Below are 10,738 nucleotides of genomic sequence, written 5' to 3'. Positions count from 1 at the left end.
ACTTCGGGAACCTGAGCTCACTGGGATAAACAAGGTCTCTATAGAGTAGCCTAATCTTGGTGGCCATTGCTGGGACTTGGGTTTATCAGAAATGCTTCATTTTGGATATGGCAGTATTTTTCAACTTAATGCATTCAAAATGCATCTGAATAAATGCTTTGCTAATGTAAGGCAATTCTGTAAAATAGAATGGGGCAATGATAAAAACCAGTGAATGGTCATCAGAAGAAATCTCAGAGAAATAATTATTTGCTTCCTCCATCTTTCTAGCACAACCCTTCTAGTTTAGTGTCTGATACAGTGTTTTTATCAGTAATTAAATTTCAGTACCTAGAATAAGCATAATGCTGGTTCTATTATACTGACTTGCAGGCATGTGTCCTTAAGATGAGGTTCAGAAGTTTTACTGGTTCCTTTGTATTAAATCATCACTTTTACAGCCAAAAGTCTGACAATGTCTGCAAGTCTTGATATCATTCATTACAGAACTGCCAAGGCTAAAGCTAAATGATTTCTTTTTCAGTGGTGTTATCTTCTTTCTATACAGGTTGGACAGATAAGCACAGTTGAAAAGGGAGGGTTTTCTTCTTTTTTCTCTGAGACAGGACTGATCAAATTTTGCTAAAGGCCTTCAAACTAGTGTTTTAGTATGTGCATCTTAAGTAGCAACATGACAGAGAGCACGCATCTTCTTCCTTGCCAGTTTACTGGCAACGCTCTGTGACAAATGATTCTAATAACATTTTGTACCTGTTGCTGTAAATCTCATTCTCCAGAAGAAACAGCGATGATCCTAACGACAAAGTGTCTCTTGTAGGGATGGTTTGTGATGTGCACATCTGCAGATACAATACTGAATGTTCCTTTAATATTCAAGGCTGCTTTTTCCTACTTAAACGGCAAGGCAAGATGTTTAGGCAAGAGGCGTTCAGATAAGGGCAAGTCACTGTATCTCCAGCTAATGAAAACCGCAAACTTTGGCTATTTCAAATCTTAAGTTTAATATTAGTGTCCCTTGGTGTTTATAGCCCAAATCCTGCAAATATCTAGATTTTTATTTAAACTTAAGCATTGTTAATAGTTTGATTAAAATTGGGACCATACAGATGAGTGATGTAGCAGTGTCAGGTTCTGAACTTCCTTGACCCACTAGAAATGATACTGAATAAGTAATGTCCTCCAAATAGGTTCATACTTTCCTCCAAGCTGGATCATACTTTACAGTCCCTTTTTTCCTACAGTGTTGAACACCATTGTCCAGGCTTGCAGGCAGAATATCGCCTGCAAGTCATGGACCAGAGATTGATGATTTATTACATGAAATTATTATGCACCTGAAGCAGGTTTATTCCACGGGAGTGGCATGGTGCTTCCATGATACAAACCCGAGTGGGTTCCTGTATTTTGGTTACTAGACCTCTCACCTCAAGGGTGAGTTGTTTGGTCCTTTCCTTGCTATGAAGACAATTTTTAAATAACCTCCATGAGCAGATTACTGCTAAACTGCAGTCACATTCCTGCTTGTGCTCTGTCTTCTTTCTGGCCCAGTATCTCTTGGTTTCCTTTCCATAGTGTGCTACAGTTTCCCAAGGAAAAATCTCTCACCAGAAGCAGTCTGTAAGTTGGTGGCTGTCTGATGGCAGTGGTGACAGGGAAGTGAATCCTGTCAAGGAAGAAAGGGGATTAATATAAGGGCTCTCACACTCCAGGCAGTCTAATCACTAAACACTGACAGAAGAAAGCATCGCCCCTGCAGCTCTCAGTGTTTTGGAGGAGTGAGCTGCTCCTTGCTGTCCTGAAGGAGAAGATGGAGGTGTCTTCCCTTTGGAGATGGCTCAAGGCCACCAACAGATGGAGGCACCCCTCTGCAGCCCGTGGTAAGGCCCCGGAGCTAAGGGACAGGACTGACAATGTACTCTTCACTCCAGTGCTTCCACCGTGTGACTCTGCACCAGCACACCGAAGGGGGGGTATTCATGCTGCCTTATTCTAGGTATCTACGATAGGTGTCTGATCTCTGGTGCCAAGGCTCCAGACACACTCAGTGATCTCCAGAGGGCAACTGGGGGAACCTAAATTAAAAATGTAGTGCTTTCATTTGACTATAATCTGAGCCTAGCTCCTGCATTAAGCGCTTCACCCAAATGCCAAAGGTCAGATGGCGTGGGCTGTCTTGGGTGTCTCTTTGCTCAGCATGACTCTTCACTCTCCTATTTCTGTGATTCCTAATTTTGCCTGTGGTCTCAGTGTAGCACCTCCCTGTCTGACTCAACTTCTGAATTTCAAGCAGGGGTCCAAGTGCTTGAACTGCAGCATCTCATTTCCCTTTATTCAACTTAATCATGAAATATCAAGCTATTGCAATACACAGCTGTGTCAAGATGTAAAAATAAACGTGTGGCTTTGAATTATATATGCGAAATCACTCGTGTTTGTCTCATAGCAAAAGTAAACACGTATGTATGGGGTATGCAAGGGTACACTGGCTGCGCTTGCTTTGTTGTGGACGCACTTGTTAGGGTAACTGTCAAGTTGCAGTTTTCATGAACCTTTTAATACTCCAGACCTCCATCACCTTATTTCCTTTATTAATTAATGGACTTAATTGGACTCGCCAGCTCCTGGCCGCCGTTAGCCCCGGAGAAGCCCCGGCGGTGGCTGCCGGCCGCCGGCCTGGCCGCGGGTCACCTCACGGTGCGCGGGAACGACCGTTGGGCCGCCGCCCCCCCGCCCTTCCTCCGTGCCCTGGCGACCGGCGCAGCCCGTTTCAGGGGCACGGGCGCGGCCGCTGGGCAGGGCGGGTGAAGGGCGCGGGGCCCCGACGGGAGGGACGGGAAGGGCTCACGGAGCGCCGGGAGCTGCCGTCCGGTGCGAGCTGCGCCGCGCCAACCCCGGCGGCGGGGCGGGGAAGAGAGCGGAGGATGCGGCCGGTGGCGGGAGCGGGGGGCCGAGGAGCGGGCTGCTTTGTGTTAGCCAGGAGCGTCTGCGCGGGGAGGGAGCGTGTGGAAGAATCCAGCGATAACCCCGAGGCGAGGGAAGGGGCCTGCCGCCGCCGGGGCGGGCGCGAGTCCTGCCCTCCGGCGGAGCGCCCCCGAGCTGCCGGAGCGGGGTGCTGGCGGCGGGGCCGCCCAATCCGCGCGGGGCCGGCCCCTGTGATTGGCAGCGGCGGGCGGAGGAGGGGGCGAGCCCGGCTCGCTTACTCTGCCTTCCCCGGAGAGTTTCCTAGTGGGGGTGGCCGGGGCTGCCTTTTCCTTCAGCGCTGCCGGCATTTCCCACCTCGGGGCTGTTGCCGTGCATTGAGCCGGGGGAGGCGGCGGCGGCGGCAGCAGCAGCAGCAGCAGAGAGCGAGGGAGGGAAGCCACCACATGAATCAGTTTCTCTCTGTATCCGGCTCCGGGCAGAGGCGGCGACCATAGCGGGGAGGAGGGGAGAGGGGGAAAAAGCGGCTACTGCAGCAGCAGCGGCAGTGGCGGCAGCAAGGGGGGCTCCCCTTGCCACCTTGCCGCCGAGGTGGGTAGCGGGGGCACAGCGTGCGGGAAGGGGCCGGCTACGGGGTGGAGGCGTCGCGGGTAGCGGCTCGGGAGTGGTGGGAGGGTAGGGGGTGCTGCCGCCCGGGCCGCGGCTGTAGCCGCTGTGAGGCGGCTGGATGTCGGCAGTCAGCGGGGAGAGGAGAAAAGTTGCCGATGGCGCCTGGGAGGGTGCCCCGCGGGGCGGCGGCGGCGTGGCTCCTGTTCCGCCGCTTCTCGCCGTCGCGCGTGGCCGGAGAGGGGCTGCGGCGGGGCGTCCCCGCTGTGCGTGGGACGGGCAAACCCTCGGGCTCGGGCCGGAGGGTTTCGGCCGTGTTGTTCTTCAAGTTCTCTTTTCGCTAACGCTTCGTTGCTCCGCGATTGTGGCTTTCACCGTAAGGGTGAAAATACCGCCATCAACGTCTCCCTTGTTTTCCTGGGTGAGCAGCCCGAACAGCGCAGTTCCTCCGGTTCCCCTCAAACCTTTCCCCCCACCCCCTCCTGCCGTCGCGGGCAGCGGTCGGGGCGGGCCGGCCGGCCCGTCTCCCCCGCGGCGGGGCTGCGCTCCGTGCGCCCTCCGTTCCCGCGCGGCGCTGCCGGCGTGCTGCGCGGCCCCCCGCGGCGCTGTGCGGCACCGTACCCGCCGGGTCGCGCGTGTGCCTGGCGTGGCGCCTCGCGCAGTCCCTCCCTTCCCACGCGTGTGTGTGAGAGCGTGTGTGTGTAGGGAGCGCGCTGTGGTGTAACGCTCCCCCGCCCGCCGCCGCCTCGTGTGAGGGTAGGCTGTCACGTTTCGTTTCTTTTCCTCCCCCAGGTGCCGAAGGACTGGTGCTCGCCGAGACGCAACTGAGACGTTTGTCCCCCCCTCCTGGAGCTGCGCGGCCTCAGCTGCCAAATGCGCGGAGAGGAGAGACTTTTGCTCAAAATCCCCCGATCGTAAATATACAGAAAGCGGAAGAAGAGCCACTGCCGAGCAGCCGCGGGAGGAGGGGAGGGGGACAGCAATATTGTTTCTGCTGTAGTCAGGGAGGCTGATGGCGGAGTTTGGCAGCGGTGGTGGCACCGGCGGCGGGGGGCTCCCTTCTTCCCCGGGGCCGGTCCAAGGGAAGGTGGCCTTCAAGGCAGGAGATGGGGAAGGAGGAGGCGGAGGAGGAGGCGGAGGTGGCAGCGGCGGCGGGAGATGCCACTTTGACAGTGCAGGCAGCCGGGTCTCCAACGGGGACTGTGCCCTGGCGGGAGCCGGCGAGGAGCCGGGATCAGCTCCTCCTGCAAGCCCGGAGAGCAGCAGCAAAGAGAAAGGATTTTCCACCAGTCAACAACGAGAAGGCAAACCCGGCATCCCCCGGAGGAGCAGCATAATTAAGGTAAGAGCACTTCCTCCTCCCCATCAAGGTTGGCTCTTTCTCTGTGACAGGGGCAGGGAGATGCGGGCGATAGATTTGGCTCACAGAGCCTTGGCTCTAGATGAAAGGATAAGCATCTTTTTCTTTTTTTTTTCTCCTGTGGTGAGGGGACTTGATTTTTCCTTTGTCAGAAGTGGACAACAGTGTGGGGATGGCTTTACACACATCCACGCTTGGGGGTTGGGAGGGCATTGTGTTTTGATGTTTATTAAAACAGAAGGCTCTAACTCCTGTTGGAGAAGGCAAGAGAAACTAGCTGGCTTGTGAAAAAGACAACATGGGCACCAGTCTGGCAGGGAAAGGCATGGCTTACTCAGTATCCTTGTTATTTGGGATGCACCTGTGCAGAGCAATTTGGTGGCTCCATTGGCTTGTGTGTGTGACAGGCACACAGCAGGTGATGAGAGATTCGGGATCTCATTGGGCTGGGGGTGGGAGAAGGTAGAATAGGGAGCATTCTTCTTGTTAAAAGTGACAGCTCGTTTAACAGTAGGCTGTGTTGTACTTCACCTATAGAAACATCTTTATTTATACTTCGCTCTGCATATTCTGAATGCAAATGTTTCAGCTTGAAAAGTAGGGGGAACGTCAATGGTAGAATACAGATCAGTGGGAAAAGGAATTGGAGGGTTTATTTTTATACAATTATTTATACAAATACAGTTGTTCTCTTTTCTTAAATCCACGGTTCCTGAGAGATGACACTTTGTCTTGGTTTAGCTTTCCTAACTCTAGTGAAAAGGTTGAGAGACCATGGAGAAATTACTCCATTGGTATAACGGCTGTACTAGCTGTAAGATGAAACACAACTTCAAGGACTTAAGAACTGAATTTAATCAAGATCAGCAAGATCAAAATCAAGCTGGATTTGTTGTCCTCTTAGATATTTATATACCTCCAAAATCAACGTATGAATTTCTGGTGGCTGGATGGTAGAAAAACATGTGTGGAAATTCAAGACTGGTAGTGTATCTCAAGTTGTGTTACAATCTCCTGGATCTTGCTATGAAAACCAAGGGGAGAACAAGGGCAGTCAGGAGTGGAACACATTTGACAGCCTGCTCCCACCCTTCCTGTTCGAGCAGTGATGCTGGGCGTGTACTTTTGTGTGTGTGTGTGTGTGTGTGTGTTAAAGAAATTATAACAATAGGCAAGGGGCAACAGAGCTTGGGGTTGGAATAACTTAATATTTACTGGTTTTGCCAGTGATTTTTTTACAGGTCTGATCTTTCCTAACACTGTTGTTTTTTCTGTGGTAGCCCAAGGAAGATACTGGTGGTGTTTCCAGTGCGTATCATGCCATTATACTACTTTGTAGTGTATGATTTGATCATACAGCAACCTTCTGCCTCTCTGGGGACCAAACAAGGATATAATACCTAGGGATGTGATATATTAAGGTCAAGAAGCATGAGATAAGGAAATATGTTTTGGATTACATTTCATGAATACCTAAGTCAAGGTTCTTGGTTTCTAGAGAAATGATAGCACTTTGGAATATAAAATTATTCAACTTTCTGGTATTATTATAGATGAATACCATTTTGCAGATGTGAACCGTAGTCTGTTTAGCTGCGAAGAACTGATTACTACAACTTTGTGTTATCATTTGAATAATTATGACATGACTGGGAAAATCTGACAACGATACTTTTAAGGTTATGTGATCGATACTTATTTAGGTATGACTTTTAATACGTCCGGGAAAAATCACTTGTGTTCAAATATACTGAATATTCTTCTACATGCTAAGTTCAGCAGTTTGCAGGTAATTTGAATTTAGTTGCATAGGTGCCTAGTTTTTGATGTGAAACCTTTTGGAAAATCTGGTACGAGTATTAAACGTTAAGGTGGTTCTTGTTGTCTGCACTTGCAGAGCAAAAGTTTGTAAAACAGTGGAAAAAGTAAAATGTTATCTATTTTTGTAAAATGTTCCTGGAGTTTTAGTAACTTACACCAATGATGTAAAACCGCTCTTAATATATGGAGTAACCTCAGGAAACAGGTCTGTGCCATGCAGATGCAGATTTCATACCTTCATGCAAAACACAACATTGTTAGTTGATCTGTAAAATGCACATTTATGGAATATCTAGTACTTGAAATGTTTTGCCTGCTGATTACTGTGTAGGCTTTTGAGTCACAAACAGAAAATTGACGTTTGAATAATAGTTCCAGTGGAGATTAAATTCTTCAGAACTGCATGTTTGTGCATTAAAATCAAGAGCACAGAAATATGTTTTATTTTGGTTTTAGTCTGTGCTTCCATTGGTTGTCTATTTTCATAACTTTTCTCAGAGCTGTTGCTACCTTTTTTTCCTTTCCTTTTTTACTTGCAGTCTCTCTTCTTTCTCTTTTTTTCACTGGTTCTGTATTTTTTCTTTCTATTTTTATTTATTTTATGTGCCTGCATCATTTTGGCTTTTTCTTTCTTGGTTGATACAAGAGGATGTGCTCTTTGAGGTTTAAGTGTGATCTAGGATGATGAAAGGTGGTAGGGCCACTACTACTGGAAAAACTAATATGAACTTCATACCATGGTAGTTTACTTGGCCTTTCACTCTCATATAGAAGCTGCATTTAGGCTGAAAGTGTTAAAGATTGTACCCTTCATTTGTAGCAATTTTCATGGAATAGCCTATTTCATTGCTTACCTTTGCTGAACCAAACTTGAGGGGTAGGGACTGCGTATCTGTGTTTATAGAGACTTTTCTGCTTTCTATTTCTCATTCTCTGTGTTTAGGAGATTACGATTTGTCAGAGGTGACAGTTACAGCACATTTTGCGTTCATGGGATTTAGGCTGTTCCGATACCTGATTTGTGAACTAATCTATGTACCACTTATTTGTACGTAGTGGGTTTTTTTGGTCCCTATTTTGTTTTTCCATAATCTTTTCCTTGGTTTCCTATAATATAATTTCTGACAACAGTTCCTCTAATATTCTGTCAAATGAATTTACAGTGAGTCCATCTTGCAGTTCAAAGTGGATTTCAGCATCCTGTGAACTATTTCTCTTAGGTGTTCTGACAGTTGGCAGTGGGCTTGCTTTATTTTTATGTGAGGTTCCTCTGCTTCTTTCTTAAAGAGACTTTGAGGTGGCAGGAGTTTGAGAATCTTTAAGGCAGCTAATGACATGTGGTGTATATTTTTCCTGAGAGCTGCTTGCTTCCAGGGGTCTCCAAGAAACACTTACAGAACCTCACAGTTTGTCAAAACTATAGACCTAGACAGAAAAAGATCCAGCAGGATAAATATGTCTGTATTAGGAGAGGTGTTACAGTAATAAAATGAGAAGAGAGGCACTTTGGAGAGACTGCAGTTATTTAGGAAGACAACAAAGAGAAGTACATGGAGAAAGGTGGCTTGCCATTCTGTGAGCAGGAGAGTGTTCTTATCAACATGTGTCTGGAAGCAAAGCCCAGGGAATTTTTTTTTGCACATAGTAATACTGAGCTTGGTGTCAATAAATTTTTTTGGCCGATAACAAACAAATTTCTATCTGCCTTTTTTAATCTGGGTGTAAACTCAAGCTTTCATTTTGTAAAGTCTTAACGCTTGCTGAGCTTTGGCAACTCCTAAGTTCCAAAGTCTGTGAGAACAGAAGAGGAGAAACCAAATTTAGCAGGTAGATATTCTAGGGTGTAATTTTCAGCAGAGCTTTGCTTTTGAAACTAAACATTCTTATATCTGTGTCTTTCTGCGACTGGGGAGTTCTACAGCATATGCACTAAGATCTTCTTATTCTTATTAAAATGCCAGCAGATGTTATTATCTCATTCAGTCTTCTATGATCTCTAATTCATACTGTATACCTATTTGTATCAGGTGTACAAAATATGAAATATGGAGAATGTTATGCAGTATTTTCTACTGTTGTGATTGTTTTAAAGGCTTTAATAGAGCCTTTTGTGTTCATGGTAAATTCTAAAGTAGTATTTTCAGTAGGTCTAGGTTCTCTGCAGTCCTAAATTACCTTAGCCACAATGGCATGTTAGCAAGTCTTTGTGGAGACCCAGGAATAGATCATGCATGTTCAGTTTCCATCTAAAAGGATATAAAGGAGTTAGGTTGCTGGAATCAGTTTAAGGTATATGAAATTACCTGATTTTCAGTCATCTTTCATATTGGGAAAGAAACCTGTGTAGTGATGCTCTTTTATAAATATATATATATAAAAGTATTTCTGCCCGAGTAACTTTTCAATGTGCTGGACACTTTCAAGTAAACTCGATTGAGCAGCGACAGGCTCAAAGGTGCTAAGGCTCCTAAAGTTCAAAGAAAACAGTCACATAGAGGAAAGAAGGACAAAACTGGCATGTACTTTGTTTCTCCACGCCCTTTCCCCTTGGAAACAGAAAGCTACACTATGAGCTGAATTCTTCCTTGTTACAGAAGATCCATGTGGAAGGAAGACATGAATGTCCCAACAACAGAAGATACTTTGCTCAGAGCACACATGTTAATTGACACCAAAACTGACACCACAAAAACAGTGTATATATTTAGGAAACAAGGCTGTGATAGTTGAGCTACTCCTACTCTTACCTTGGGCAGGCTTTCAACTAGACAAGCGAAGCGTAGATTTTTCTGAGCTGTTTCTGGATTTGTTTGTTTTTTTCTTAGTTTCTTCTTGTTGATTTATTGTAGATCTATCTAATCTCTTTGGTTTGTCAGATAATGAGAGATCTGCAGCTCCATAAATCCTGGAGCTTTCCTTTAGAGGATACTTTCTCTTTGATTTATGGGACTCTCAGCTAGACTATAGAAGGTTACCAGCACCTAGCAATGTTTGTATTCCTCCTTCTTCATCCTCTACTACTCGTTGTGTACTGGCTTCCTAATTTTAAAAAATTTGATCTATATTTTAAAACAATATTTAACACCGTATAGTAGCTCTCCCTAAATCATGTTTTCTGTCATATAAATGCTGTATACCTTAGGTGTCTGCATATAGTATATATACATTAGACATATATATCAGGCATTTTACTACTTGTTAAGAGTGACACTGGACTGGGATATGAGTTAGGTCACAGCCACTGAGTGGGTATGTTGTGCATTGCATTTGGTATATATTTTTATTTGCACTATTACTTTCTGTAGACCACAGTAATCAAAATTTTATTTGGATATATGTAATACTATTAAAAAAAAAAAACCCAAACAAAAGGTTTTTGTAGAAATGGGTACACGACAATATTTACTTTACCCAAGTTCAGCATGTAATTTAGTTAGCTTACTTACTGTAGCCCATGAAGAGAAAGTATTTTTTCCAAAAGATGACTTGGAGTGGGAGCTTAATTTGGATGAATTCAGCTTCTCTGACTTTTCTTCTGGAAGAGCTTACCTGTCTATTTCTGTTGACTAAGTAAAGAGCTTGGCTAGTGTGAATAATAGCAACTCCTTCATGGCCTCCACCCCCAAATCCTTAGAATATCCACAAAAAATGTTCAGTCTGTTCAGTGGTGAAAAAAAACCCAAGCCGAATTAATGAAATTTAAAAATCATTATGAATACCTGTTGAGGATTTTTTTATGCCTATTATCAGGCTTGATCAAAGATATGGCTATTAGTTTAGACTTTTTTTAAACTAGGAATTAGAGCAGTGATCTCCTACCAGTGGCTCACAGATAATACAGTGCTCCCATGATTTGATTGCATTTGTGGAAGATTAGAAAATGTAAACTGAGACTGACAGGATAAGTTAATTGCATAGTTTCCCAGTCTTTGCTGGTCCATGGGTGATAATGACATAGGTCTTTATATTATTCTCACTGACCCTATTTAAAAAAAACAACCCTAAATAATATTTGCCGATTGTCTATCTTTA

At 45.5% G+C, this 10,738-nt stretch overlaps 1 protein-coding gene across 4 annotated transcripts in view; it reads left to right on the top strand.

Annotated features, from left to right (window-relative positions):
• The first annotated feature begins 3,310 nt into the window (after positions 1 to 3,310).
• The window catches only part of PLCL2 (phospholipase C like 2), a 111,050-nt gene continuing 103,622 nt past the window's right edge, over positions 3,311 to 10,738 (top strand). For 3 of the 4 annotated variants that reach the window (XR_008575998.1, XR_008575997.1, XM_054817784.1), the window contains exons 1-2: positions 3,781 to 3,946; positions 4,318 to 4,867. Coding sequence is in view for 2 of the 4 variants with exons in the window: in XM_054817784.1 (XP_054673759.1) it covers positions 4,538 to 4,867 (330 nt within the window). In the remaining 2 variants the exon portion in view is untranslated. Of the gene's footprint in view, positions 3,511 to 3,780; positions 3,947 to 4,317; positions 4,868 to 10,738 lie in introns of those variants that run through there. The other variant, XM_054817785.1, reaches the window with a different exon arrangement.

Source organism: Grus americana, chromosome 2 (assembly GCF_028858705.1).
Source record: "Grus americana isolate bGruAme1 chromosome 2, bGruAme1.mat, whole genome shotgun sequence".
In the NCBI taxonomy this organism is placed as follows: Eukaryota; Metazoa; Chordata; class Aves; order Gruiformes; family Gruidae; genus Grus; species Grus americana.
The sequence above is the reverse complement of the archived record's forward strand: the minus strand, read 5'-3'. Positions and strand labels throughout refer to the sequence as shown.